At 41.4% G+C, this 13,097-nt stretch overlaps 2 protein-coding genes across 4 annotated transcripts in view; one reads left to right on the top strand and one right to left on the bottom strand.

The window, feature by feature from the left end:
* AP3M2 (adaptor related protein complex 3 subunit mu 2) overlaps positions 1–5,086 on the bottom strand; it is a 126,156-nt gene extending 121,070 nt beyond the window's left edge. The window contains exon 1 of the mRNA XM_058289805.2: positions 5,041–5,086. The gene's annotated coding sequence lies outside the window, so the exon portion shown is untranslated. The remainder of the gene's footprint in view (positions 1–5,040) is intronic.
* Positions 5,025–13,097, top strand: part of KAT6A (lysine acetyltransferase 6A) — a 132,705-nt gene continuing 124,632 nt past the window's right edge. For 2 of the 3 annotated variants that reach the window (XM_058289804.2, XM_058289803.2), the window contains exons 1-2: positions 5,025–5,125; positions 7,714–8,636. In XM_058289804.2, coding sequence (XP_058145787.1) covers positions 8,037–8,636 — 600 coding nt within the window. In that variant the 5' untranslated portion in view covers positions 5,025–5,125; positions 7,714–8,036. Of the gene's footprint in view, positions 5,126–7,316; positions 7,407–7,713; positions 8,637–13,097 lie in introns of those variants that run through there. The other variant, XM_058289802.2, reaches the window with a different exon arrangement.

The raw sequence follows: 13,097 nt of genomic DNA, 5'->3' as shown, positions 1-13,097 counted from the left end.
GGACACATTATCAGGGATAGGGAAAACATACACAGAGATAAGATGACATTCTGCCCTACCTTTTTCCCTCAGGGTAATTCTGGATGTTGGGGATTGAATCATGTTCCCCACAAAGGACATGTTCAGGTCCTAACCCCTGGTCTTGTGGGGGTGAATCCATTTGTCAATGGCCTTTGAAGTTATTATGAACATGTGCACAAACTGAATGAGGGTGGTCTTTCATACAACACGGCTGAAGTCCTTAATAAAGAAGGGAAACTGGACATGGAGGAGAAGCCACGAGGAGCTGCCAGAAGCTAGAAGTCAAGGGAATCCAGAGTGCAAAGGAGAAGATGCTGCCAGTACATTGCCATATGACAGAAATGCCAAGGAACTCCAAAGATTGCTGGCCTGCCAGAAGATACCGACCCTAGGAGGAAGCAAGCCTTCTAGCCTCTGTAACTGACAACCACCAATTCCTACTTTAAAGCCAATCCATTGTAAGGTATTTGTAAGCAACCAGGAAACTAAAACAATGGGCATAACGCAAGAGTTTCAAGTTTGTGACAGAACCCAGAAAATGGCCCTAAAAAGTAAAGATATCAGCAGAGGTTTTGACCTTTAAGCAGGGTTAGAGATAAAAGAGCTAGAGAACAAAGGGGCCAAATTCCTGATTAGGAGGTCTGGGTGAATAACTGAGACCAAAACTCAGCTAGGGTCCCTCAAGTCACTTGCCAAATTTTGAAGGTCCATAAGGTAGAAGGTTTGGAAGCCAAGTAGAAAGTGTCTGAAAAGCAGAGTAGAGTTTCTGGCAGTCTCATGGTGCTGAAGGAATAGGATTTAAAGTTCAGTTTCCACTAGGATATAAAGCCTCTGGAACACACAGAGTTGGAATCCATGCTGCAGGAATAGAGGCAAAATAGAGACAAATTAGCCTTGCTGAAACCCAGTCTCAAAGTAGCTCAGTTTCTGATTGATTAAGGTAATCAAATCTCCTTTTAACTGTTTTGCAAAGGAAAGGGTGAGCCCTTTCTAAATAAAGTTAATATTACCCAGAGTCTTTATAGTTTTCTATGCTTAATGTATGGCATTCCATAAAAAAGTACCAGGCAGTCCAAGAGATGGGAAAGAAATGATAAAAAATGAAGGGAAGGAATATACAGTAAAATAGACTCACAGGAGGTCCAGATATTATAATTACCACAAAGGGCTTTAAAATAGTTAGGCTTGGTAAGTTCAAGAAAATTGAGGGAAAGATGGAGAAAATAAAAAGAAAGAATTCTGCCAATGAACTGGACATATATATTTTAAATCCTATGAAAATTTTAGAATTTAAATATCCAATGACCAACATTAAGAATGGGTTTAAGAGCAGATTAGATAGTTGAATAGAAAACATGTAGACTCAAGCACCAAGAGAAAAAAAGAAGGAAAAAAAAAAATGGGAAATACAGATGGTATGAAAAATTCTGACATGTCTAATTTAAGTCCTAGGGGAAAAAGAGAGATAAGAGATAATAACCAAGTATTTTTCAAAACAGAAAAAGATATCAAGTCACAAACTTAAGGGATCCCAGGAATAAGATCCATTTACTCAAACCTAAATGGTATGAATACAAAGAAAAGCACACCTAGACATATCATAGTAATATTCTTGAAAATTGGAGACAAAAAAAATCTTAAAAGCAGACAAAGGAAACAAAGACATTATCTTCAAAGTTGTATCAAAGGAATGATGGAATTAGAAAACAGTGGAAGGACAACTTTAAGGTGCTGAAAAAACATGCCAAACTACAATGCTATACCTAGCAAAAATATGAATGACAGTAAAGTTTTTAAGGAGACACAAATAGTGAGAACTTGTTATCAGCAGAACCTACTGTAAACAGAGGAGTATTCAGACAGAAGGAAAATGATTCTAGACAGAAGCACAGACATGCATATTGGAATTAAGAGCAACATACAGGGCAAATATGTAGGTAATATAAGCATACATGCATATTGACAATATGGACAATAATTAAAACATCTTGTGCAGCTTAAAATATATGCACAATTAAAATCCATGACAACAAATATAAATGGGGTGGTTGAGTGGAGGCAAAGTATTTTAAGGTCTAACCATTCTTGTGTATGTGGTAAAAGTAATAATTTATATTAGAGTGTAATGAGTCAAAAAAGCATGTAATCTCTAAGACCACTGAAAGAGTGCACAATTAAACAACTAATAGAGGGTGTTAATGATATAATTAAAACATTTAAAAGAATTCAAAAGAAGGCAAGAAAGAGGAGAGTAATATAAAATTAGTGTGCCAAATTGAAAATAAATAGTAAGGTTGTGGCTATAAATCTAAATATAGCTGTAAGTATATTAAATATAAATGGACAAAAACTTTTCCTATTGAAACCAGGAGAGTAAATCCAGATTTTGGGCTGAGCTGGACTGTAGATAAAACAGTTATCAGGAGAGCAGATGGAACTCAAGTGGTTGAGCACCTGCTTCCCATGTATGAGGTCCTGGGTTTGATTCCTGGTACCTCCTACAAACAAACAAATGAAAAAAAAAAACAAAACCAACTCTCATTGGGGAGTGGATATAGCTCAGTGGTTGAACACCTGCTTCCCATGTTCAAGGTCCTGGGTTCAATCCCTGGTATCTCCTTAAACAAAAGCAACCAACCAACCTAACAAAAAACCTTAAAAAAAGTTATCAACTGCAACTGGAAAGGCAGCAATTCCTAGAGCAAAATGTGGAAGAAGGAAATAACATTTCAGCTGCCCTCCATGGGTAAATTCTGAGTAAAGGCTGAATAAGGAAAACTGTCTTTTCAGAGCTGAAAATTGCTTTCTAACTTGCTTTCTAACTTGCCAAGTTGGTGTTGTAAACCTTTTATTTTGAGAAGACCCCCTGAATGTGCCATTTAGTTATGCAAATGTAAAGCAAAGACTCTCTTAAGGAAGCAGTTTGAAAAGCTAAACTGTGCTTTGTTATTGCAAATTGTCTTAAATTCTTACCATAGGTGCTTAAATTTCAGTCTAGTCTTTTCAAAGGAATGGTTATGACTAGTTTTCTTCCAAATTACACAAGAGCAAACACAACTGTATTATTTTTCTTCTGAACAAGACACTCTCTAGTCTCACATGAAGAACGCATTTTTCTTCTATTAGTGTGACTTTCTCTGCCTTCTTTAGGAAATTATACTTTGCCTTATTCTCCTAAATGAAAACTTGCTGTTTTTCTGGATGTGTTCACTACAGAATGCCCATTTTACCTGCAAATGCTTCTGTCTAGGATGGACACTATCCTTTCTAACGATTATTTTGTATCCCCAAATTTCTCCCCTAACTTGGGATGGGGATCTCCAAATTTTCTCAGCTTGGAAGTAGGTCATGAAGGATAATTCAGTAAACCTTACCACATCACACTTTTGTTTTCAATGCCAGTGTCAGAATATTGAGTTGGCTAAATCATTTGAAAATACAATAGTTTTTATATTATTATTACTGAAAGGTCTATAGTCTATGGTATGGAATAATAAAGCTACATTTTAGAATAGAGAAGGACAATAGAGATAAGAAAGTGTGGGTTGGCGCATAAACAAGGCAGGACTTGAGGTTCCCTAGTGATTCCATCTCTTGTAGCTTATGCAAGATTCACTCATTAGCAACATTTTTTGAGCCTCTCCTATTTGTGCAACACTATGCTAGGCAATGAAGATGCAAAGAGGCATGCAGAAGAACCTGTAATTTGCCTGGAAATATACCACATACTAGGTGCCAAATGAATAGGTTAAATGGTCAGTGCTCCAGAAGTTCAGAAAAAGAAGTCAGCATCAAAGATAAGGTAGGGTCAGAAGTGGTCTTTAAAAGGGAAAGCTGTGATGGGTGTTCTGGAGGACAGTCTAGGCAGGGGCACAAAAAAGACAGAGGTCCAGTAGCAGGACTACACTTCCACGCAAAATTAAGCATTTACTCTGTCTTTTCATTTGTCATTTACTGAATGCAGAAAAAGAAGTATGACTCAATCTCTGCCTCAAGGAATTTAAATCTAGGTGAGAGACAAGACAAACACACATGCAACTAGGAGAGGACAGAGAGACCATGAAAAAGTGCCAGGCTACAGTAGACAAGTTTAACTTTGCATAAGGCACGAAGAGAATCCTGGCTTTGGAGTAGGACAGAACTAGACACCAAAGCCAGGTGTGTGCTGCGGACTAGGTGTGTGACCTTGTCCGAGTAACAGGACCTGAGTCTGCTTATTCCTATGCAAGGGGCTCTAGTAAGATCTATTAACTCTTTCAGTTGCTGTAGGGAGAATGACAGGAACTCATGTAGCGAAAGAGCTTGGGTGTCTAAGTTAATTCGCGCCCCCCCCCCAACCGCACCTACTCTCTTTCCTACCAGTAGGGGTGAGATGTCCAGGGTGAGGTTTTCGACACGAACAGATGAAGGGAGGCCACTTCCTCATTTCTCCCTCTCCTCCCCGCCCCCAACTTCAGGTTCCGGGAGAGTCACTCTGGAAGTGGGGTGAGGGCCCCGTGTTCGGTTGGGAGGATCTGCTAACTGCAAACACGGCGCCACCGAGAGTTCCTATCCCGTCCGGCTGCCGGATTTCCGCGCCCTCCTGAAGCCACCCCACCCATGCCCCTGTCCTCAGTTTCCTCAACTGTGTAATGGGGATATGTGCACAGTCTCCTTCTGTGCCCCGGTAGCCGCCTGACCTAAAGGCGTGAGAAAGCCGGCAAGAAGCCCCCAGTCGCCGGCCTCCGGCCCCCTCAGGTCCTCCTCCCACTTTGGCTTTGGCCTTTTGTACGGGCCCCACGTGACCGCCCGGCCGGCTCTTCCCTTCTGCCCCACCCGCCCTCCGGCCTTTCCCGGCTCCCCGCCCAGCTCTTCCCGCTCCCCGCCCGCCCCCTCCCGCGCTCCCCGACCCCCCCCCACCGCGCCTCCCTCCCGGGCTGTTCCCGCTCCCTCCCCCAGGCAGCCGTTCCCTCGCGACGCTTCCCCTCCCCCCGCGGCTGTTCCGCCGCCTCGCCGCCCCTCCCCCCGGCCGGAGCTCACTGTCTCCAAGATGGCGGCCGTGTCAGTTTGGGGCATCTCCGCGGTCTGGCGCGGGGCCCCGCGATCCCGGCTCTCTTCGCCCCCGGTAAGTCCCCGAGGGGCCACTCCCGACCGTCCCCGGCCGCCGAGCCCGAGGCCGCGGCGCCCCGGGGCCCGCCCCGCCTCCCCGCGGGGTCGGCGGGTCGCTGCAGGCCCAGCCGCGGCCTGCGCCGCCTCCCGCTGCTCTGCGCCAGGCCTCGGGCTGGGGCGCCGCGGCCGCCCCCTCGCGCCGAGCCGGCGCCCGCCTCCCCCCCGCCGCCGGGGCTCGCGCGCCGCCCGCCGGCCCCGCGCTCGCGGGCCCCGCGCCCCCCACCGCCCGCTGGCCGGGCCCGGCCCCGGGGAGCCGGTGGGCGAGCGGGCAAGCGAGCAGCCCAGGCCGCGGGCCCTCGGGCTGGGCCGTGCCGGGGCGCTCGCCCTCCGGCGGGGACGCGCCCACCGGCCCGGCCCCACCTGCGCCCGGCCGCTCGCCCCCGGCCCTGCCCGGGGGCCCTGCTCGCCGCGCTCCCGGGCCCCGGCTCTCCCGGCTGCCGCCCGGTGCGCGGGGGGCCGGGGCGGGCCGAGGCGGCCGGCGGGGGTGACAGGCGGGCGGGTGTTGTGGTGCGGAGGCGGCAGCACGTGTGGTGTTGTGTCTGTCGGGCTGTCAGCCCCGGCGGTGGGAGAGGAAGCGGCGGGCTGACTGTCAACCTTCGGCCGGTTTAGACCGGAGCCGCCCGACCTGTCAGGCGCCCCGGCAGCCCGCGCGCCCCGCACGCCGCCGCCGAGCCCGCCGCGGCCGAGCCCCGCGTTCCGAGGGGCGGAGGGTGGGAGTGTGTGCGGCCCCGCACGCCTTCACGTGATTTCATTGTTAACTTACTCCTCGGTTTCTGGTTCCGTCGAATGGGAACGGCGGAGCCACCCGTTGGCCGGCTGCAGGGCTTTCCGTTTCAAGTTTTTAAAGTTTCTCGCCCTTCGGAAGGAGCCTGGGGATGGGTTTGGGAGGGTGGCGTGGGGACCCGGGGAGGACTCTCGGAAGCGAGTTGTGACTTCTTTAGCCGCTGGTGTGCTTCCAGGGAGTTAACGTTCAAGTCTGCCGGCGCTTTACTTTCTGAAGACCTGGTGACTGCCGAGAATCCCGGCCGCAGAGACGAGTAACTGTCATTCATTCTTTTTTACCTGCGAGCTTTATCAATTAGGACATTCCCAGCTTCTTCAGCTCAGGCTGTGGCTTCCCATTTAGTACAGCGCTAATGCCTACATAATGAACTTTCTTGGAGTATTACTACGATTTCCATCCTCTTGAGACCCTCATCAAAATGAGGCACACCTCTCTCACAGGGGACCCTCTTTTTAGCCAGCTAATTTAAAAATAAAACTTGGCTCAGGTTTGAATGTTTGCTCCAGCCTGTTCTTACCCGAGTTAATAGTACTATCTCTTTCCTAATACTTATTAGTTTTCCTTTTGATTTTATTGTCACTCTTAAGAATAGTTTTTGTGGAAGCTCTTTTTCTAGCCTTGTTTATGCTGTGATGTAAATGTTCCTGGAGAATAAGAACAGAGATTCTTGGGGAAAAAAAAATTAATTTTTGGAGGCATAGAAATTATTTAGACTCAGAATTCATTATTCAGGTTAATTTATAAAATTTGTATCGGTGTATTTGTGTATGAAGGAAGGTGCACTTTGATCCTGGAGAAATAATTCTTGTTTGTATTTTACTCATAAATGTTCATGTACAGCGATACACGGCAATTAGGCAATCTTGAATTCAAATTTTTATGAGATCCAACAGCCAATAAATATTTTTCTGTACTGTACATTTGGTAGGTAGTGTGTGCACTTGACCTCAGTGACCCTCAGCCTTTCCCATTTCTAGTTTCTCTATCTGTAGGTTGGCTATGAACACTTCGACTGTTGCTACTCCTTCCGGTGGTGTATGGATGTTTGTATTTACGTTTGGCTTAAGAGAAGCATCAAACATCTATTCTAAAAATTTGAATGAAATTGGATTATTTTGAATTCTTTAAGTAGTTTTTCATACTTAACTATTTTCAATGTTATTTTTGTTTCCATTTGGAATATTTAAAGTAATATTGTACTTAAAATATGAACTTGGTCTGTGTAAATTGTATTTGTTGTTTTTTTTCCTATATGAAATAGTTAAATTTTTCTCTGTGGTTGTCTGTTTTATTGACTGTTTTTATCCAGTCTGAATGTCTGGAATTTTGAAAGATTAAAGATTCACTGTTACTTTCATTGCAGGATTCTTTCTACTAATCCAGTTACTATTGAAGTGCTGAATGGTTTCTTCTTGGGGAAAGATGTCAAGGAGGAGTTACAATTCATAGACTGGTGAGCAGAGGTTGCAGAGTGAAGAATAGCCAGCACCCCTCGGGGGTAGCTGGAGCCTAGGGTCCTTCCGAGAACATCTCATCTTGTTTCCTCATTGTTTCCTAATTAATTCCTTTTTTTTCCTTTTTTTTTTTTTTTTTTACTCCAGTGGTTGTTTTTGCGTGTTGATAGAAGCATCTTAGAACTCTTACAGGTGTCAATAAACACTTGCTATTTTATTGCCTTAAAAGAGTAGGATGTTTCACTTATTGCTTATTTACAATGGGCCTTGATAGAAAAGTGACCTTTTTTTAATTGTTTTTTTCAGGCATAAGATGCACATTTTGTAATGTGAAGCTGGAACTGAGATGTTCGTGAGTTCTTATAACTTTATGGAGAGACCCAGGTGTGGTGCTGTTAAGAAATTTACTGGAACTGTGAAGACATTGCAAAAAGCAGGTTTTTTTGGTTTCTGAAACAAAGGTGGGGAAGCATTCTATTTTGTGAAAGGAGGAAGGACTCAGACCAGAAAACTTGTATGCTATGGTTAACTGGTTCCAAGCCTCCGAGAATCTTGTTTTCCATGGTGTGAAACTTACTCAGCATCAGGATAAGGGATAACGACTCTATGGATATACAGAATCCTTCACCATGGTAAAACTCGCTAACCCGCTGTACACGGAGTGGATTTTGGAGGCCATCAAAAAAGTGAAGAAGCAGAAACAGCGTCCTTCAGAGGAAAGGATATGCAATGCAGTGTCTTCATCCCATGGCTTGGATCGTAAAACTGTTTTAGAACAGTTGGAGTTGAGTGTTAAAGATGGAACAATTTTAAAAGTCTCAAATAAAGGACTCAATTCCTATAAAGATCCTGATAATCCTGGGCGAATAGCACTTCCTAAACCTCGAAACCATGGAAAATTGGATAATAAGCAAAATGTGGATTGGAATAAACTGATCAAGCGGGCAGTTGAGGGATTGGCAGAGTCTGGTGGCTCAACTTTGAAGAGCATTGAACGTTTTTTGAAAGGGCAAAAGGATGTGTCTGCGTTATTTGGAGGCAGTGCTGCCTCTGGCTTTCACCAGCAGTTACGATTGGCTATCAAACGTGCCATTGGCCACGGCAGACTTCTTAAAGATGGACCTCTGTATAGGCTCAACACTAAAGCAGCCAGTGTGGATGGGAAAGAGAGTTGCGAGTCTCTTTCCTGTTTACCTCCAGTGTCACTCCTTCCACATGAAAAGGATAAGGTAAGAATGGTATATGGCTCAGGGTTCGTAGAGCTCATGATGTCGGATGCTACAAATTCAGGTTTCTGGGCAGTTATAGTTGGTCAAGTATGTTTTCGGGCATATTTATGATGTGATCACCTGTTTTTTTATTGGTGATATAGATGGTAATTGTTACTGAAATATTTTAAGTCTAAGAATCAAAGTGTTAAATATTAACCTGCCTGAAAGAATATATTTAGATTAGGATAAAAAAGGAGCATACAACCTTAAAACTTTCAAGTAAAGGTCCTTGTAATACCTCGCTGCTGGAAGTTGAGGAGTAGCTACATGCTGGAGACTTGTATTTTTTCTTTCTTTTCATTTTGTTGCTGGTAGTCATTAGACAGAATGAGACTGATTATCATGACCAGTAGTAGTAGCCAAGCAGATTTAGCAAGTTTTTTCCTGCCCTTTGTGTTGCAGCTTTCTGTTATGTCTTGCGGCTTTGCATGTGATGAAGTCCTAAATGTTACTTACGTAGATCAGGAATACATGGTATCCTGTATTAGTGAAGCTCTGGAGAGTTGGAGTTGTGAGGCATAGATTGTACATCTTACTTTACTGCGTGCTTTATGCTGTTATTTTGTGCATCTGAAAATTTGTCTTTTTAACAGTAAATTGTGGCCTGTAAATAAGATTTTCAGGGATGAGGAGGATTTTGTTGGTAGCTAATTTTTATGTTGACCTGGTATCCTAGCTGTAAGTTTATTTCATGTGCTCCAAATTGTAGTTCTGGGAAGAGTGATAGCACCTTAAATTGCTGTACACCCTAGTATACATTAGTGAAAAAATCTTTTTATTTTCCTTAAGATCGTGGAAGCTGCTCCTGGAATGAGAAGATAGTAAAGTTAACAGTGGCTGCACTTAAATGTATTTGAGATTTGATCTAAATTTATTGCAGTTGTTAACAGCCCACTAAACTTGTCGTTTTATGCTTAAATAGCAACTGAAAATTAACAGTATTTTCCTTTGACGGGCATTTTAGACTTAAAAATTCAGTTCAGTTTGCCCTGGGAACATCTTACTGATACTGTCCTTAAAATGATTATGATAGTCATGAATTTATGGAGAATCCCATTCATAAAATGGTTCTACATCATTTGAGCATTTCTTAACACTGTGGCATTAAATTACAGGTGGGCGAGTACCTGTATTGTTCAATGCTGTAAGGACTCTTATCTATAGGAACTGTTTCTTGATCACGTGTAGCTGAAGTAAAATATAACGATTTGATTCCTACTACTGTTCGCAAATAATGGAACAGATTAACTGCATGTAAGCAACAGGAAATAGTTTATAGCTAGGGGGATTCTGTACCTTACCTTTTTATTGGGTGAGTTCTTTTAGAACACCTTGGTATTGGCTTATATAATAAATTTCCTTGTTTGAATTCGATGTTTTAATTGAAAAAAAATTATCCATAAATAAAATGTCACTTGCGCATATTTTTAAAAATGTAGTCAATGTAATACAGTGTATAGTACAATGTCCTAGAATCCTGGAATTTTTTGAGAGGGGCCTTGAGAACCCTCTAGTCCAACAATCCTAGTTTTGCAGCTATGCTGAGGCTGTTGCATAGCATTTTTGCATTTAAAAAGTTTAATTCAGTAGAGTTCTGGTTTACTTTGTTTAAAAATACTTGTTTGGTTATACAACTTTAATATGTATTGTTTATATTATTACTTAAGTTAATTGAGGTAAGTAAATTTGGCTTATACATTTGGGAAAATAGAGTTTCATTGAGTAGATGTCTATATATCTTGTTTCCATTGGGAAATTAATTTCATAGTAATATTTTGAAGTCATAGTTGATGAGATCTGGTCTGTGTTTTAAATTAGAGTCTTATTTTCAGTAGTGAATTACCTGAGTGACTTTCCTCATATATGAAGTACACATTCCGAATCATTATAGAGAATATGGTGAAGAATTATTCTCCTTGAACAGATTATGTTTGCTCCTTTTATTGTATTTTGTTTACTTTCCTCCTCTTCTTCAGTCTACCCAATCAGTTCCTATACAGAATTGATTGGTTTGTTATGAATCTAGATATTCTCAAATTATTTATCTAGTATGTATTTGACAGTATGGAGAAGGAAAGGTGTAGGCCAGAAATTAGTTTTACTTATAGGCATTAATTCAGCAAATAGTTATTGAGGACCTTCTGTGGGTCAGACACCGTTTAGAACTGAAATGGCATTATCTTCTCTGGAATGCTGTTGTTTCTATTGACTCAGTCAGCTGTGGGGTGAGAGATGAAAATTCACTGACAATATGGAGTGACTTGAGCAAGTTCCTCTCTAACTTTTTCTGTGCCAATTTTTTTTTTTTTAATTTGTGGTATTACCATTGGAAGAAACTGTAGATTTTCAGCCAATGAGTGGCTTGTTTTCTTTCCAGGGAGGCCATTTGTGGAGAAATATTTTCAAGAGTTTTGTAAAAACGTTTGAACTTTAGTGTAGTTTCACTTTAATAAGTAGTGAGGAGATGCAATGGGATATTGTGATTTAAAAGTTTTATGTATAAGAGAATGCTCTGAGCAAACTTTAGGGTATGGTAGTTCATGGTGATTTCATTTATTTAACTTGAATATGTGTTTGCTATATGCCAGACATTAATTGCTACACATATTAACTTATTTAACCTCACAACCCTGGAAAGGCAGTTACTGTTATTTTACAGATGAAGAAACTGAGGCACAGAAGAGGTTCAGTAATTTATCTAAGTCCTACAGCTAATAAGTGGCAGAGATGGGATTTGGGTAGCCTAGCTCGAGAGTTTTTGTGTAGCCCCTGTCATTTACTGTTTTTTTGAGAGCTGCTACCTGTAATGTGTATCATTGCACTCAAGTATAGAATGGTGAACATCTTTGGTAATAGGTTCGTACTTCCTAATTGTAGGAGGACTTCCCCCCCCACCTCCTCTTTTTAACTGCTGCGTTCCCTTTTTCTGTCATGGAATGAATTCCAAAGCTGACTTTGGACCAGTGATAATAATGTATCAGGAGCCAAAGGTTATGAATCATCTAGTTTTATACACTGAGGTCCATAAAAAAATATAAAGTTTAGTCTACATGTCATTTTATTTTTATTCTTATAATTTCTACACATATTAATTTTCGTTTCAGTTGTTGCTAACGTTTTCTGATGGTCAGTTTGGAGATTGTTTACATAGCTACAATAGAGTGCTTTCACTTGGGATAAAAATGATAAAATGTTGCTTCCCTTGAATGAGGGGATATGAATGAGAGGAGGATGGTATGTAACTGGATTAAATAACAGTTTTCTCCTTGAAAATTTCTTTCTGAAATTTTATAGATAATATTACAAGATAATTTGTTCATTTACCTTATTATTATTCATTCAGCAAACATATGAGTGGCTACCATGAATCGTGCATTTAGGATTTAGGTCCTCCTCTGGAGGATTGAAGTGTTCATGAAATATGTTTTATTTTATTTTACATTCATGATTACTTTTTCGTAAGGCATTATGAATCTCTGCGAAATAGATGCTTCTTGGGTGAAGCTGTTTATTATTTGAGGTAGTGTCTTTATTTTTTATTTATTTATTTTTTTTGTATTTGCTTTACATTCATTATGTGTTTTTTTTTTTTTTTTAATTTTTTTATTTTTTATTGACTTTGTAATAATATTACATTAAAAATATATATGTGAGGTCCCATTCAACCCCACCCCCCCACCCCCCCTCTCCCCCCCCCCAACAACACTCGTTCCCATCATCATGACACATCCATTGGATTTGGTAAGTACATCTTTGGGCGAGGTAGTGTCTTTAGACACAGAGTTGCAGAAGGATCCACTCCCCTTTCAAGAGTAATTTTCACCTTGATTTCAAACTTCTGGGTTCATTTTATATACTTTAGCAGCTTTAAAATGGAGTGATTGTCATGGAAACTATTTACTTGAATATATAATTCATGCCCTAATATTATGAGTCCAGAAAAATGTACTCTTTAATGGTAATCAGCCAAATCATTAAAGGGTTGTTTTTCTGTGGAGTAGTATTTTGGAACAATTATAATTTGCTGAAGCATTCAGTTGGAAAGGGAAGAGAAGGTATTGTCACTTAATGTTATTGTTTGGGTTATTACCCAGCTTGGAAACCTAGAGCAGGAAGCTCAAGTGATAGATACATCTGTAGCTTTTTAATGTAAGTTATACCTCAATACAATAATATCTTATTATAAGTGCCCAGATTATTTTGTTTTACTTGCATTTGGTATTTTAAATTCACTAAATGGGGCTTTGACATTAGATTTTTGATGGAGAAATATTGATTAGAGTGGAATATGGTTTGCAAGTTACTGAAAGTTAAGAATGCTAACTAGGGACTGTGATTAAAAAAAAAAAAAAAATGGATCCTGAGGGAATAACTCTCCTCTCCCCCAAGTTTAAAGTTTTATTTTACATTTTGTGTTAG

This window comes from Dasypus novemcinctus, chromosome 29 (genome assembly GCF_030445035.2).
Source record: "Dasypus novemcinctus isolate mDasNov1 chromosome 29, mDasNov1.1.hap2, whole genome shotgun sequence".
Taxonomy (NCBI): Eukaryota; Metazoa; Chordata; class Mammalia; order Cingulata; family Dasypodidae; genus Dasypus; species Dasypus novemcinctus.
This window is presented reverse-complemented; position numbering and strand designations above follow the sequence as displayed.